Raw genomic sequence first — 17553 nt, forward strand, 5'->3', positions numbered from 1 at the left:
TCACACTATTTACAGAACTTATCCTGCGGTGGCTCATAATATGAACTAAAGCTATCCAATTTCTAGAAGAAAACAGAATAACTTTGAGGGATAAGCCTGGAATATCTTGTTGTGACATCAAAAAATATGACGGAGGCATGTCAAAAGGACTCAGAAGCCATCTTTAGGGGCTTCCACCCACCAAAACTGAGACAATTTGAACATGAAACAACAGCAGAAACAGCAAAAAATACATGTGCAGGTATACATGTATGTATGTAGGCATATATGTGTATAGGTATGTATATACGTGTATACATACAGGTGTATGCATATGTAAATGTATATGCACCTATGTGACTATATACACATACATTCACATACATAATAAAGCACATACGGTCATAGTTACAGAGACTTCTTAGACATAACCAAATACCTCACAGGATTGGATTTTTGGGTTTGAAGGATTAGGACCATAGTCTCATAGGATATCTCAGTCAACTGCATAATACAGTTCATAAAGTTATGTTTTACATCCCAATTTGGTGAGTAGTGTCTGGGGTTTTACAAGCTTGTGAGCGGCCATCTATGATACAACTATTGGTCTCTACTCACCTGCAGCAAAAGAAAAAGAAGGAAACCAAAGACTCAGAGAAGAAACTAGTCTACAGGACAAACAGTCTATGTGAACCATGTCCTCATCTACCCTAAGACCAGAAGAACTATATGGTGCCCAACTACCACTACTGACTGTTCTAATCAGGGCCACAATAGATGGATCCTGACAAAATGGGAGAAAAATGTGGAGCAGAACCGCAAATTCCTACAAAAAAAAAAAAGCCTACCAGACTGGTTGGGACTGGGGGACTCCCCGAGATTATGGATCTGAGATACTTTTCAAACCTTGAACTGAAACTAACTTGAGGTTCCTTTGTAGATAAATACTAAATTGGATCACAAAAAAATGAGTATCACCTGTGAGTACTGTACTGCTTTAAAAAATCACCTATTTGAGACCAATGGAGTCCTGGTGGCACAGTAGTTAAGCACTCAGCTGGTAATGGAAAGGGCGATGGTTCTAACCTACCAGCGGCTCTGCAGGAGAAAGATGTAGCAGTCCTCATCCGTAAAGATTTACAGCCTTGGAAACCCTGTGGGGCAGTTCTACTCTGTCCTATACGGTTGCTATGAGTTGGACTTGACTTGATGGCAATGGATTTTTTTGAAACCAAATGGTCAACAATTACTTTAAAACGAAGATGAGAATGTAAGGGTGCAGGGAAACTAGATGAATGGAAAAGGAACAATCAAAATGGAAATACAGAAAAGTTCATGCATTGTGAAAAATATAACCAATGTCACTGAACAACCTGTGTAAGAAATTGTTGAATGAGAACCGAAACTGCTGTGTAAATCTTCATCGAAAATACAATAAAATATTACTTAAAAAAAAAAGAAGTCTGAAAGACAAAGAAAGGCTGAGTAATCATTCTTGAATAAAGGAGACTAAAAAGACTTATCAACTAAATGAAGTATATGCTCCTGGACTGGGCCCTGTCCTAGAGGGGAAGAAAATGCTATGAAGGATATTAGCGGGACAACTGATAAAGTGAAATTGGGCTGTAGATTAAATGAAAGCAGTGAAGTTGATAACCGTACTGGGGTTACATAGAGGACACTCTTTGAAGTAAAGGAATATGAGGTTTGCAACTGTCCCTCAAATGGTTTAGAAAATAAATAAGACATGTATGTGTGGAGAGAATAAAAAAGCAAATGGGGCAAAATGTTAGAAATTGATGAATTCTGACAAAGGATATACAGGAAAGTTCTACTTCTAACTTTTCTATAGGTAAGAACTTATCACGAAATAAAAACTGTGTAGGAGGAGAGGAAGCATGGCATAATGGAAAGAAGATACACCTCTCTGATTGTACTGCCTCCTCTCTCCAATATGCAGTTAAAATCTGCCCAGGGTTGTTACAAGGTTAAGATGCAAATAAAAAAATTATATCAGGCCTGGTTAAGTGATAAAAAAAAAATTATGTAATGGAGTTGGGAGGAAGAAGATGGAGTGTCAAAAATTCAAGTTATAGTAATAAGAATAATAAAGACCATTCCATGGTATTTTCTTTGCTGTCATTTCACGACCTAAAATTCAGTCCGGAGAGAAGTAATGTGCCGCTGTCCCCACTGATCCCCGACTTCTCTTGCTGCCACAAGTATGAATCCAAAGTGAGTGGAAGAACTTCTGTAGGGGCCATGGGAGTCAGGGGCACACGCTGACGCAGGTCCTTTGTCAGGATAACTTAAATGTGACATTGACAAAGTGACAGGCTCTACACTAGACTCAAGCCTCACGTTTTTCTAAACTATGGTTTAGGTGAAAAAACATTCTGACAGTTTCAGAAAAGAGCCCATATTTTACTCAGCAGGGTCATATCTTACCGATTTGTGATGATATCATCCCAGATGCTCATTGGGTCCATTTTAGCATCAGGGTATCTGTTCGTCCAGGTTTTTAGAAGTCTCTTAAGGGGAACTTGGGATGTTAAGTTACCTAAAAATAATATTAAAGGATGACTGTATTCATTGCTTAATGACAAGACCAACTGACAAAGCCACTAGTAAACAGAAATATAAATTTCTTATCCAAATTAAAAACAAAACCATGAAAAAAAAAAACTTGCATTTTATTCCACAAAAAAATGTAAAGTTATTGTGCTAAATCTAATATGTTCTGACATTAAACTCAATTACTAAGGGATGTAAAGATGGGGAAATAAGCATGTGTAATTCATTTACTACATTAACAAGCTTAGAAGAGCTGGGCTCAAAATTTGGATCTTTTACTTAGTAGCTTAGGCCAATCATGTAATCCCTCTAAACCTCTAGAAAAGGAGGATAAAAAAACCTACAAAAAACTAACATAAAGAGATTAACATAGCCCCTGGAAAATGAATGATACCTCAGTAGTGACACATACTTGCAAAATAATTCTCCAAGTTTAAAACAGAGTACAATTATGTAGACAGACGAATACTAATTTTCTGTTACTACCCTGAAAAGTATCTTTCATATTTAACTATTTGGGACAAGGAAACCCTGGTGAGGTAGTGGTTAAGTGCTATGGCTGCTAACCAAAAGGTCGGCTGTTCGAATCCACCAGGCGCTCCTTGGAAACTCTATGGGGCAGTTCAACTCTGTCCTACAGGGTCCCTATGAGTCGGAATTGACTCAGCAGCACTGGGTTTGGTTTGGTTATTTAGGACAAAATTAAAATTCAGAGTTACAACTAATGAATTTCACCTTTGCAAAGACTGACTCTTTCCTTTAACGTCTTTGATGGTTTCCCATAGGTACCAGGATAAAATCCACCCTCTCCTGACACAAAGACTTTCGTGGTCTGGGCATTGACACCGTAGCCTCACTTCCCCACAGGCCCTGGACACCTGGCACCAGTTACAGTTACCTCTGGAGACACTGGAGCAGACACGCTGCAAACCCCACTCCATTTCCACATTCAACTGAGAACTTTCCTCCAGGAGGCCACTGCCAGCTCAGGCCAGGTGAGGCCTCCTCACTTGTTTCACATGGTACGCCTTGCACTCTTCCTCAGCAGGAGCCACACTTAGTCAAAACCACCCATCTGCTTATCTCTTACTTGGCTTTACATCCCCAGTGCCCACAATAGTGCTTAACCATTTTAAACATTTAGTTCATTGACCTCAAAAATAAAATTCATTGAATGAACTCAAAACAGTTTCTTACCCATACGTTAAGAAATATGCACTTTCACTGAGCAAAAAATCACCTGTTAAAACTCTCTCAGTTACAAAAGAAGAACATAATGGTAGTTTAAAAATTTACCTGGTTTGCTTATAAAGCTGATAAACTCCTGAATTTCTGTTAAAGCTTGTACAGACTGCAACTTGGTAAGTCTACTTCTGTGTAAGAGGACATCAATACTGGAATAAGTCTGGAAAAAAAGCATGTTTATCATTCAGTTTACTATTTTAATTTTTTTTTTAAATAATTTATGGAGGTAAAATTCAAATAACATAAAATTAACCAGTTATTTAGTACATCACAATGTTACACAGCCCCCACCTCTATCCAGTGGTGGCAAAACACTTCCATCATTACCAAGAAAAATCCTTTACCCTATGGCATAGCCACTTCTCCCCATTCCCTACACTCCCACCATTCCCTACACTCCCAGCCCCTGGCAACCACCTCTGTTTTCTGTCTCTGTGGATTTATCTATTATGGATATTTAATGTAAATGGAATCGTACAATATATAACCCTTTCTGTCTCTGTGGATTTATCTATTACGGATATTTAATATCAATGGAATCGTACAATATATAACCTTTCTATCTGCCTGCCTTCACTTAGCATAATGTATTTGAGGTCCACCCATGTAACAGTGTGTACCAAGACTTCACTTCTCTTTATGGATAAATAATATTTCGGACATACGACAATTTGTTTATCCATACGTCTGCTGATGGACATTCAGGCTATTTCCACCTTTTGGCTATTGTGAATAGTGCTGCTGTAAACATGTGCATACATGTACTTGTTTAAGTTCCTGTTTTCAGTTCTTTGGGGTATGTACCTAGGAATGGAATTGCTGGGTCATTTGGTAATTCTAAGTTAAGCTTTCTGAAGAGCCATCAAACTGTTTTCCGCAGTGGCTGCATCATTTTACATTCCCATCAGCAATGCACGAGGGTTTCCACATCCTCACCAACACTCGTCAATTTTTCTTTTTTTTATTCTAGTCATCCTAGAGTGTGAAACTACACCTCACTGTGGTTTAGATGTGCATTTCCCTAATAACTAACGATGCTGACCATCTTTTCATGTGCTTTTTGGCTGTTTGTATATGTTCTCTGGAGTAATGTCTACTCAAGTCCTTTGCCCACTTTTAAATTGGGTTGTTTGTCTTTTTGTTGGTAAGTTGGAAGCGTTCTTAATATTTTCTGGGTGCTAGGTCTTTATCAGATATGTGCTCTGCAAATATAGTCCGCCATTTTGTAGACTGTCTCTTCACTTTCTTGACAGTGTCCTTAATTCACTGAAGTTCTTAATAGATGAAATCCAAGTTATCTATTTTTGTTGTTGCTGTTGCTCATGCTTTTGGCGTCATATGTAAAAATCCTACTACTTTAACTTTTAAGATAGTTCTCTAAAACATGAAATACATCAAATACCCTACAAGTGTATTAGTCATACAATATGTCTCATAGTGATTAAAAATTAAGTCAAAGAAGCAATCAACAAATAGCTTAAATTTTTGATTATAATTAAGATTTCAAATTATATTTCATTCCAATGAAATCAATAAAACTGATACAATCAGCTATCATTGCCTCTATTTGTCACCAATTTTTAAAAATCAGAGTATCCATTAATTGGGAGAAGCAGAGCCAAGACATCATACTAGTCAGACACACTAAGCCATCCCACTGCAACAAAGACCCGAAAAATCAAGTAAAATAGATACAGATATCAATCCTGGAACCCTGAAGCTGGAATGAAAGGATAAACTATTAGATGGAAAGCCACTCAGAAGGAGAAACTAGAAAATGTCAAAGAAGTAGAGATATGGAGTGGAGGTTCCCAGTCAAACAGCATGACAGAGTGTGGCCATCTTGGAATAAAGCTAACAAATCCCTCATGCAGAAAGGTGCCTCAACTGAATTCCCAACAGGAGATAGAAATACAGCATGAACATACGTAGGGCTAAGTAAGATCATGTTTCCTGGCTGCAACTCAAGGAGGAGCCCAGACTTCCTCACCCAGTAACAACAAGAGCATGTGCCTTCAACCCGTTACCCCTCTGGTGAACAGTGGCAAGAACCAGCCCATCCTCACAGCCTCAACTGCTGGGAACAAAAGTATCAAGACATCCTATTACCCTCCTCCATATAACGCCTCTGCCCCTGCCTTCACCCCCCTCCTACCTCTTTCCTCCACCCTGCTGGGTGGACCCCAGAATCCTCCACACTGGCTTGGGTCCTGCCTCACCACACCCCATGGCAAGGAGGTGAACCTGCCCATAACCCAGGCCCCTCCCTGCTGGTCTTCGCCTCAGCCTGCTATGGCCCTGTTTGAGACCCTGCTCCAAACCAGTTCATGCTGCAGACAACCAACCCTACTTCATCCTTTCCCTGCCTGCTGGGCATGCCCTGCTGCACCATACCTAAGTGACCAGCCCTGCATACCCAAATAAGATGATAGGAACTATTATGCCCATAGATGAGCAAACAATAAAGAACGGCCAGCCCACATGCCCAGATATAACCAACCAAAACAAAAAAGCAGGGCAAAACAAACAAACCTACAATCAATAGATAAAGAAAATAATTCCTAAATGTCTCGAAGACAGCAGACAATATCAAAACATTAAAAAACTGGGATAAGATGGCTCCAGTAAGTGACTAAAATAAAGCACTTGATGGCCTTCCAGCAGAAGAAAAGGCACTGGGACTGCCTGGTAGGGAATTAAAAAAGTCTTTAATATTCAGAGCTTACTAAGAGATTAGGAAAAGGGTTAAGGAAAACACAGACAAAATCATGGAAAACACAGACAAAACCAACCAAAACAGCCAAAATCAAGGACAACACAAAGCAACAAAAGAATTCAGGAAAATAATACATGAACCAAAAATTGAAATAAATAAACAATTAGAAATCATAAAAAGCAGCAATTACAAATCCAAAAGATAAATGACAAAATTTCAGAAAGGTTTTAGGAGCAAATTTGAAACAATGGAAAATAGGATCAGTGAAATTGAAGACAAATCCATGGACATCACTTTGAGGAAAACTCATAAAAAAGAATGAAGAAACCCTGAGAATGATGTGAGATACAATCAAAAGCAAAAATCTGTGAGTGACCAGAGTCCCAGAACAGGGGGAGAAAATAGAAAACACACAGAGGATCACTGAAGAGCTGCTGACAGAAAACTTCCCTAATATCATGAAAGATGAAAAGCTGACCATCCAAGAAGCTCATCAAACCCCATATAGGATAGGTCCCAAAAGAAAATCACCAAGGTATATTATAATCACACTCACTAAAACCAAAGACAAACAAAACCTTGAAAGAAAAAAAATTGCCAACCAAGAAAGACATATCCTGCAAAACTCTCAATATGTGAAATTAGGACATTTCCAGATAAACAGAAAATAAGGAAATTTGTAAAAACCGAAATGAAAGAATTATTAAAGGGAGTTTTTTGGTTAGAGAACCAACATCAGACAACAATCTGAATATACGACAAAGGCCAGTATCAGCCAGATACTGACCTAGGTAAAAAAACGTTCAAGATTAAAAAAAAAAAAAACTAGAAGATTTAAAACAGGGAACTAGAGATGTCATCTGTAAATGACAACATCAGGAGAGTAAAAAGTGGAATATGTGGTTAGGTATAAAACTTTCAAACGGAGACAAAGGCAAGGCAATATCAAATAATAAAAGACCGATTAAAACTTAGCAAGATTAAGGGTAAATTTCAAAGTAACCACAAAGAAAGTTAACAAACCTACTCATTAATATGAAAAAGAAAAACATAAAGTCTCAGTAAACATGAAATCGACAACAAAAGAAACAAAAAGAAATTCCACAAACAGGAGGAATTCAGCACGAGCGTAAGAAGAACGGAGAAAACGTATACCACAAAAAAGCACTACAGAATAACAGCAATAAACTCACACCTATTGATAACCACACTAAATGTAAGTGGCTTAAATGTACCTGTAAAGAGACAGCGACAGAACAGAGAAAAAAAACATGACTCATCAATACGCTGCCTACAAGAGAAACATTTATACACAAAGACATAAATATATTAAAAATCGAAGGATGGAAAAAAAGATATCAAACAAACAGCAATCAAAAGAGCAGGAATGGAATACTAATCTCAGATACAATAGACTTGAAAAGAAAAATCCATCACTAAAGACAAGGAAGGACATTATATAATGCTTAAAGGGACAATACACCATGAGGACATAACCATAATAAATATCTATGCACCCAACGACAGGGTTCCACAATACATAAACTCTAACATCACTGAAAAGAGAAACTGACAGTTCCACAATCTTAGGAGACATCAACCCACCACTCTCAGTAAAGCACAGAATATCTAGAAAGAAACTCGGCAAAGATACAGAAGACCTAAAGGCCATAATCAACCATCTTGACCTCACAGACATATATGAAACACTCCACCCAACAGCAGTAAAGCATACATTCTTCTCCAATGCACGTGGAATATCCTTCAGAATAGACCACATCATAGGCCAGAAAGCAACCCTCAACAAAATGCAAAATATTGAAATAAAGCATATTCTCTGATCACAATGCCACAAAAACAGAATAACAGAAATAGCAAGAACGAAACGAAAACAAAAAACATTAAGACTGAATAACACCTTGCTTAAAAACCACTGGGTAATAGAAGAAATCAAAGATGGAAATAAAAAATTTCTACAATCAAATCAGAAGGAAGGGACATAACACCAAAACCTCTGGGACATAGCAAAAATAGTACCAGAGGTTAACTGACAGCAACAGATGCACACATCAAAAAAGAAGATAGGGATAAAATCAAAACATTAGCCCTACAACTTGAACAAACAGAAAGAGAACAACAACAACAAAAAGCCCACAGCAACCAGAAGAAAGGTAATAATATAGATTAGAGCAGAAATAAATGAACTAGAGAATAAAAAAATAATAGAAAGAGCCAACAAAACCAAAAGTTGGTTCCTTGAAAGGATCAACAAACTCGACAAACCATTAGCCAAACTGACAAATGTAAAACAGGAGAAGCAAATAACCCAAATAAGAAATGAAACGGGGGACATCACAAGAGACCCAACTGAAATAAAAAGGATCATAACAGAGTACTATAAAAAACTGTACTCCAACAAATTGGAAAACCTACAGGAAATAGAAAAATTTCTAGAAACACACTACTTACCTAAACTAACACAAACTGAGGTAGAAAATCTGAACAGACCCATAACAAGAGAAGAGATTGGAAAGGTAATAAAAAACACTCCCAACAAAAATTAGACCTGGGACACATGCCTTAACTGGAGAATTTTATCAAACATTCAGAGAAGAGCTTACACCAGTAGTACTCAAACTATTTCAGAACATAGAAAAGGAAGCAATACATCCAAATTCATTCTATGAAACCAGCATAATCGTGATACCAAAAGCAGACAAAAACATCATAAAAAGAAAATTACAAACCAGTATCTTTCATGAATATAGATGTAAAAGCTCTCAACAAAATTCTAGCCAATAGAATTCAGCATCATATAAAAAAAAAATAATACACTGCTACTAAGTGGGATTCATACCAGGTCCATAGCGATGGTTCAACGTTAGAAAATCAATCAACATAATCACCACATAAATAAAACAAAAGAACCACATGAACATCTCAATTGATGCAAAAAAAGCATTTGATAAAGTCCAACACCCATTCCTGATAAAAATTCTCAATAAGATAGGAATAGAATGGAAATTTCTCAACATAATAAAGGGGATCTATTTATTTTTTTAATATGGGGTAGTTCTACTTTGTTCTACAGGGTCGCTATGAGTTGGAATCAACTCGACGGCAGTGGGCGGGGTTTTATATTAAACCAACAGCCAACATCATTTTTAATGGAAAGAGGCTGAAAACATTCGCCCTGAGAATGGGAACAAGACAAGAACGCCCTTTATCATCACTCCTATTTAACATTGTGCTGGAAGTCCTAGCTAGAGCAAAATGGCAAGAAAAAGAAATGAAGGGAATCCAAATTGCTAAGAAAGAAGTAAAATTATTCCTATTCATGGATGATATGATACTACACAGAGAACCCAAAAGACTCCACAAGAAAACTACTGTAACTAATAGATGCAGTAGAGCAGTAGAATACAAGATCAACATGCAAAAATCAGTTGGATTTCTATGCACCATATAAAGACAATACGAAAAGGAAATCAGGAAAACAATACCACTTATAATAGGCCCTAAAAAGACAAAATACTGGAGGTGAAGCCAACACGGCACTGTAGACAGGAGCACCACACTGCCCTCCACAGCAAAGACCAAAAAAAACTAAGTAAAACAGAAATAATGTCAATCCTGGGACCCTAAATGTCAAATGAAGACATAAAGAACTCAACCAAGCACCAAATGGAATAAGAAACTGACAGAAACCAGAGAGCGAGGACAGATATGAGCGGAGATCCCGTATCAGGTAACGTAGCACCGATTCACCATCCTGGACTCCTGTCGGAGAGCGGCAGACAGGGAGTACTGGACAGCAGCTTCACGGAGCTCCCAGCAGGAAAGAGAGCACCCAGTACCAGTGATATATGCTTTTCCACCCCCCATCTTTCTTCCCCCTGCTCAGTCTCTGTCCTTTCCCAGCGGGACGAGTGACCTCGTCACAGGAGGTGCCAGCTCTATGCCGCATGGATTTGCCCCACCCACGCCAGCTGGGTCCTTCAGTGCAATTTCTTTGTTGCTAGTGTTGCTTTTTTTGGCTTCTTTTGTTTGTTTCCCCGCCTCTCACCTCCTCTGGCTCCTTTCTCTCGAACACCTGGCTCTGTGTGCTATCTTTGCTTCTTGACAGGCTGTGAAGTGCCGCTTGGCTGGGGAACTGCTTCCCTGGTCCACAGCGCCACACTGGTGGGATCCCTGGGGCCTTTTGTTCTTTCTTTTTTTTCTTTTTCCCTTTTCGTTTTTCTTTATTTCTCATCTCTCTCTACTTACCTTCTTTTCCTGTCTCCTGAATACCTGGCACTGTGTGCCATGTCCGCCCCTTCTAGCCAGGCTGTACTGTGCAGCTTGGGTGCCACATCCCCGGTCTGCACATATACACCAGTGGTACCCCTGGAAGCATTTCTTTTTTCTTTTTATGCTTACACTTTTTTCTTTTTCTTTTCTCCTTTTTGTCTTTCTTCATTTCTCACTTTCTTGTCTCTCTGTACTTACGTTTTTGCCTATCTCCTGTATACGTGGTGCTGTCTGCCACCTCTGCCCCTTCTAGCCATGCTGTACTGCTCAGCTTGGGAGCCACTTCCCCAGTCCATGCAGCCGTATTGATGGGATCTCTGGGGCCACGTCTTTTTTTTATTATTATTTTCTTTTTTCCTTTTTCTCTTCATTTCTCAGGTTCATCTCTACTTACCTTTTTTCCTGTCTCCTGAATACTTGGAGCTGCGTGCCATCTCCACCCCTTTAAGACAGGCTGTGCCCAAGGCCTGGAAGCCACTTCCCCAGTCACCGGTGGGATCCCTGGGGGCATTTCCTTTTTTAATTTTTATTTATTTCTTCTCTTTTTGTTTGTCTTCATTTCATGGTTTCATCTCTCTCCACTCCAATGACAGCCTCCCTCAGCACTTTTTTTCTTTTTTTTTTGGCTCCTGCTTCTCTCTCCTTTCTCTTCTTCTCCATACCTATCTTAGCTCCACATAGCACAACCACCCCCTCCCTCCTGCCTACCTGTACCATGCACTGAACATTGCACCCCCAAGCAGCACAGGTACAGCCTACTGGAACCTGCCTTGCACTGACCCCTGGCCTGTACTGTTGGAACCAGTATGTGCCACAAACAACCCATATCCCAGCCCTTCCCCTTCAGCTGGACCTGACCTGCTGCACTGGAGCTGAGTGACTGACCCTGTCCATTGAACGAGGAGGTGAAAAGTATCATGCTTATAGACAAGCAAACAACAAAGAACACACAGTCTGCCTGCTGAGATATAAGCAACTAAAACAAAAAAGCAGGATGAAACAAACAAATCTATAATCAATAAACAGAGAAAATAACTACTGAATGTCCCGGAGAGAGGAGACAATATCAAAACATAAAATAACAGGATGGGATGGTTCCAGTAGGTGTCCAAAATAAAACACCAGATCATCTTCCAGCAGAAGGAAAGGCATTGGAACTACCTGATATGGAATTCAAATCTCTAATATTCAGAGCTATCCAGGAGTTAAAACAAAAAGTAGACAAAAATGAGAAAAAAATAGACAAATTCATGGAAAAAAAAGATGGAAAAATGCAAGAATTCAGGAAAATAATAAGGAACAAACGTCAAAATAAATTCACAACTAGAAATCATACAAAAACAACAATTAGAAATGCAAAAGATAGACAAGATTTCAAAAATTGACAGTGTCACAGAAGGTCCGAGGAGCAGGTTTGAAACAATGAAGACAGGATCAGCAAAACCGAAGACATATGTTTGAATACCACTTTGAGGAAAAATCAGACATAGGAACAAATAAAAATGAAGAAACCCTGAGAATGATGTGGCATATAATCAAAAGCAAAATTTTTCAAGCAATAGATGTTCCATAACAAAAGAGAGAAAATGGAAAACAAAGAGAGAATCATTGAAGAACTGCTGACAGAGAACTTCCCTAATATCATGAAAGATGAAAAGCTGACCATCCAAGAAGCTCAACGAACCCCATACAGGACAGACCCCAAGATAAAATCACCAATGTGTATCATAGTCACATTCACTAAAACCAAAGACAACGAATCCTGAGAGCAGCTTGAGAAAAACGAAAAATCACATACACAGGGGAAACAATAAGACTCAATTCTGATCACTCAGCAGAAACCACGCAAGCAAGAAGGCAATGGAATGACATATATAAAACCTTGAAAGAAAAAAATTGCCAACCAAGAATAATATATCCTGCAAAATTCTAGTTCAAATATGATGGTGAAATTAGGACATTTCCAGATAAATAAAAATTACAGGAATACGTAAAAACCAAACCAAACTTACAAGAATTATTAAAGTGAGTCCTTCGGATTGAGAACAAACAATACCAGTTGACAGCCTGAATCTAGAATGCAACATTGTATACGCCAGATACCAACCTAGAAAATGAACTCTCAAGGAGTAGTGAAAACCAAAAAATTTACAACAAGGAACCAGAGAGTTTAATATGTAAATGACAACAATGTCAGAAGAGTAAAACAGGGCATAAACAGTATAGGTGTAGAACTTTCTAATGGAGAGGAAGGCAAGGTGATACCAAGCAATGATAGACTGGTTCAAACTTAAGAAGATATGGGTAAATTTCAAGGTAACCACAAAGAAAGTTAAATCTACTCGCCACTTCTGTTTAACATTGTGCTGGAAGTCCTAGCTAGCACAGTAAGGCAAGAAAAAGAAACAAAGGGCATCTGAATTGGTGAGGAAGAAGTAAAACTGCCTCTATGTGTGATGATATGATACCATACGTAGAAAACTCAAAAGACTCCACGAGGAAGCTCCTGGAACTAATAGATTCAGCAGAGTGGCAGGATACAAGATAAACATACAAAAATCAGTTGACCTCCTATACACCAATACAGAGAACAACAAACAAGAAACCAGGAAAACAATACCATTTAAAATAGCCCCTAAAAAAATAAAATACTTAGGAATAAATCTAGCCAGGGATGTAAACGATCTATACAAAGAAAACAACAAAATACTATTGCAAGAAACCAAAAGAGATCTACATAAATGGAAAAAAAATACCACGCTCATGGAGAGGTAGGCTCAATATTGTGAAAATGACAATTCTATTCAAAGCAATTTACAAATACAATGCAATCCTGATCCAAACACCAGCAATATTTTTTAAAGAGATGGAAAAACTAATCATTAACTTTAAATGGAAAGGGAAGAGGCCCCGGATAAGTAAAGCACTACTGAAGAAGAAGAATAAAGTAGTTGCACTACCTGACCTCAGAACCTACTATATAGCTACAGTAGTCAAAACAGCCTGGTACTGGTACAGCAACAGATACACTGACCGATGAACACAATTGAGAACCCAGATGTAAATCAATTTACCTATGTTCACCTGATCTTTGACAAAAGCCCAAAGTCCATCAAATGGGGAAAAAGACAGTATTTTTAACAAATGGTGCTAGCGAAACTGGATATCCACCTGCAAAAAAAATGAAACAGGACCCATACCTCACACCATACACAAAAACTAATTCAAAATCAATCAAAGACCTAAAGATGAAACCAAAAACTATAAAGATCATAGAAGAAAAAATAGGATAAACGCTAGAGGCCCTAATACACAACATTAACAGTATATAAACCATAACTAACAACACACAAACTCCAGAAGATAAGCTAGATAACTGGGATCTTCTAAAAATTAAACATTTATGCTCATCAAAAGACTTCACCAAAAGAATAAAAAGAGAACCTACAGACTGGGAAAAACTTTTTGGCCATTATGAATCCGACAAAGGTCTGATCTCTAAAATCTACAGGAAAATCCAACACCTCTACGACAAAAAGACAAATAATCCAAATAAAAAACAGGCAACGGAAATGAACAGACACTTCACCAAAGAAGACATCCAAGGGCTAACAAACACATGAAGAAATGCTCGCAATCACTAGCCTTTTGAGAAACTGCAAATCAAAACCACAGTGAGATACCATCTCACCCTGACATTACTGGCACCAATCAAAAAAACAGAAAATAACAAACGCTGGAGAGGCTTTAGAGAAATTGGAACTCTTAGGCTCTGCTGGTGGGAATGCAAAATAGTACAACTATTTTTTTAAAACGATATGGTGGTTCCTTAAAAAGCTAGAAATAGAAATAACATAGATCCAGCAATCCCACTCCTAGGACTACATCCTAGAGAAATAAGAGCCGTCACACAAAGAGACATATGCACGCCCATGTTCACTGCAACACTATTCACAATAGCAAAAAGATGGAAACAACTTAAGTGCCCGTTAACAGAAGAATGTATAAACAAACTATGGTACATACGCACAATGGATACTACACAATGATAAAGAACAATGACAAACCTGCAAGATAACTCACTACATGGATGAACCTGGAGGGCACTATGGTGAGTGAGATATGTCAATCACGGAAGGACAAATACTGTATGAGACCACTATTATAAAACCCACGAAAAGGTTTATATATAGAGAGAAACAATCTTTGATGGTAACGAGAGGGGAGGTCTGGGGAGGGAAAAATACTAACTACATAGTAGATGAGTGTTAACTTTGGTGAAGGGTATGTCAGTATGCAATACTGGGAAAGTGAGCACAACTTGACCAAGGCAAAGTTATTAGAAGCTTCACAGACATATCCAAACTCCCTGAGGGACCAAGTTACTAAGCTGAGGGCTAGGGACCATGGTTTCAGGGAACATCTAGCTCAACTGACATAACACAGTATGTAAAGAAAATGTTCTACATATGACTGGTGAGTAGCATCTGGGGTCTGAAAAGCCTACAAGCAGCCATCTAAGATACAGCTGCTGGTCCAATCCTGGCTGGCGCAAAAGAGAATGAAGAAAACCACAAGGGAAAGATTAGTCCAGAAGACTAATGGACCACAACTACCACAACCTCCACCAGACTAGATGGTGCCCAGCTACCACCACTAGCTGTGGCAGGGATCACAGCAGAGAGTTCGGGACAGAGCAGGAGAAAAATGTAGAACGAAATTCAAATTATGAAAAAGAAAAAAAAGACCAGACTTGCTGGTCTGCCCCCAGACACTCTTTTAATTCAATACCTAAGTCACTTCCCAGGTTCCCCCTTCAGCAAAAGATCAGACAGGTCTACAGAGTAATCAATAACACATGTAAGAAATGTGCTTTGTGGTTCAATCACATATAGGAGACTAAATGGGCACACCAGCCCAAAAGCAAAGGTGAGAAGGCAGGAAGGGAGAGGGAAATTGGACGAATGGAAACAGAGAACCCAGGGTGGAGAAGGGGAGAAGCTGACACATCGTGGGCTTGGCAACAATTTCAAACAATCTGTATATTGCTTCATGAGAAACTAATTTGTAAACTTTCACCTAAAGCACAATAAAAAAAAGAATATACTATAAATGTAAAACTGCAAACTATAGAAGCCAATTCTTTCTTCTTTGATAAACTACTTCCTGAATCTACTTCAAAAAATAATTTAAAAATAACAATAAAGACAATGAGTATGCTTCTATGATCAACACATGCCAACAGATGTCACTCAAAGACACTGACTTAAAAAATAAACAACTGTCAGGAGAAGAGACTTAAAAAGCAAAAGAACAAAAAGCATAATGACAGAAAATGAACAAGGAAACTGAATCCATGCTCTCCTCCACTAAGTAACCAAATTCTGTATAGCTGCTCAGAATGGCAAAGTCACTATATCAATATATATGTATATACACACACACATATTTATATGTGTGTGTATATATATATATTTCTCAAGTATTCTGTAACAGTCTGAGAAAGAACTAAAGGAAAAACGAAAAAAATAGAACTTTTTACAAACAAAAAAGAACAAACAAAAATCCCTTTGCCATCGAGTTGAGTCCGACTCATGGCAACCCTACAGGACAGAACAGAACTGCCCCATAAGGTTTCCAAAGAGCACTTGGTGGATTCAAACTGCTGACTTTTTGGTTAACAGGCAAATGCTTAACCACTGTGCCACCACGGCTCCAAAAAACAGGAAAAGAAAAGATTAAACAAAGCATTTAACACAAAGAACAGAGTGAAGAGAAATATGAGGAAAAAGCAGAAGAATAAATAGTAAGGAGGAAAAGAGTGGTATGAAATTAAAAATGAAAATTCTGCTTATTAATTTTTTTCATGAATTTAATGACTTTAACAAAGTATAAAAAAAAAAAGTGGAACATTTTGGATACATCTGTATTACCTGCATAAAGATCTGAATGCCATTTTCAATACAATACTTGGCTCTGTCAAGGTCGTCTTGTAGGAGGTAAAGGAGACTCAATTCCTGACTGTAGTGAAGCTCCAGGAGAACTTTCTGGAGCTCCTTGCTCACAGAGTTGTCAACAAACGTCAGGAGGGACTGGTCGTCTTCTCCGTGAAGCAGTAGCTTGAGCTTGCTGCGGATCATGTAAGGTAAATATGTCTCCTACAAAACATCAGCATCTACTTGTAACTTCAGAAAGCACATTTCATAATATGCAATTATTTCTTTACCACAATATTCTTTGGTATAATTTATAGCTCAAGTTTCAAGGCCAAAGTGATGTTTACTATTTCAAGTCTAAAACAATGATTTAATAAAACTACAATATTTTAAGCCAGTTCATTTAAAATAGTAATCAGAAACTATAAAGGAACATGTTCTATATAAAACAAGAAGACTTTTAGCTTAAAGAACACGTAGATGTTACACAGAAATTAAGGAACTGAACGAGTGCAGTCAAAATCGGAGCCGTGTAGGGGACCTGCATTGTCTCGCTCTGGGGGTAAGGGTGTGCCAGGGGCAACCACAGTGCCCGGTGCAACTTTTTTGTAACATCAGAGACAAGAGGAAGCTTTCCTCCATGTTGTCACCCCAGGGATATTAATATTTGTTTTAAAATACATCTCATTTATTTTGAAAGGATTAGCTAAAAGTGATTAACAACAACAAAAGACTTAAAAATACTGTAGAGTTTTGTGGGAGAGTCAGGCTGTATAAATATCCTGATGGTTCACTACTAATGCCTTGCTTTTG

General features: G+C 38.3%; 1 protein-coding gene across 3 annotated transcripts in view; it reads right to left on the minus strand.

Moving 5' to 3' along the window:
• PRKDC (protein kinase, DNA-activated, catalytic subunit) overlaps nucleotides 1–17553 on the minus strand; it is a 321194-nt gene that overhangs the window by 87521 nt on the left and 216120 nt on the right. For all 3 annotated transcript variants that reach the window (XR_007513335.1, XM_049854457.1, XM_049854458.1), the window contains exons 66-68: nucleotides 16738–16962; nucleotides 3850–3958; nucleotides 2428–2539 (exon numbers count right to left, since the gene is read on the minus strand). Coding sequence is in view for 2 of the 3 variants with exons in the window: in XM_049854457.1 (XP_049710414.1) it covers nucleotides 2428–2539; nucleotides 3850–3958; nucleotides 16738–16962 (446 nt within the window). In the remaining variant the exon portion in view is untranslated. The remainder of the gene's footprint in view (nucleotides 1–2427; nucleotides 2540–3849; nucleotides 3959–16737; nucleotides 16963–17553) is intronic.

Source organism: Elephas maximus, chromosome 15, assembly GCF_024166365.1.
Source record: "Elephas maximus indicus isolate mEleMax1 chromosome 15, mEleMax1 primary haplotype, whole genome shotgun sequence".
NCBI classification, from domain to species: domain Eukaryota; kingdom Metazoa; phylum Chordata; class Mammalia; order Proboscidea; family Elephantidae; genus Elephas; species Elephas maximus.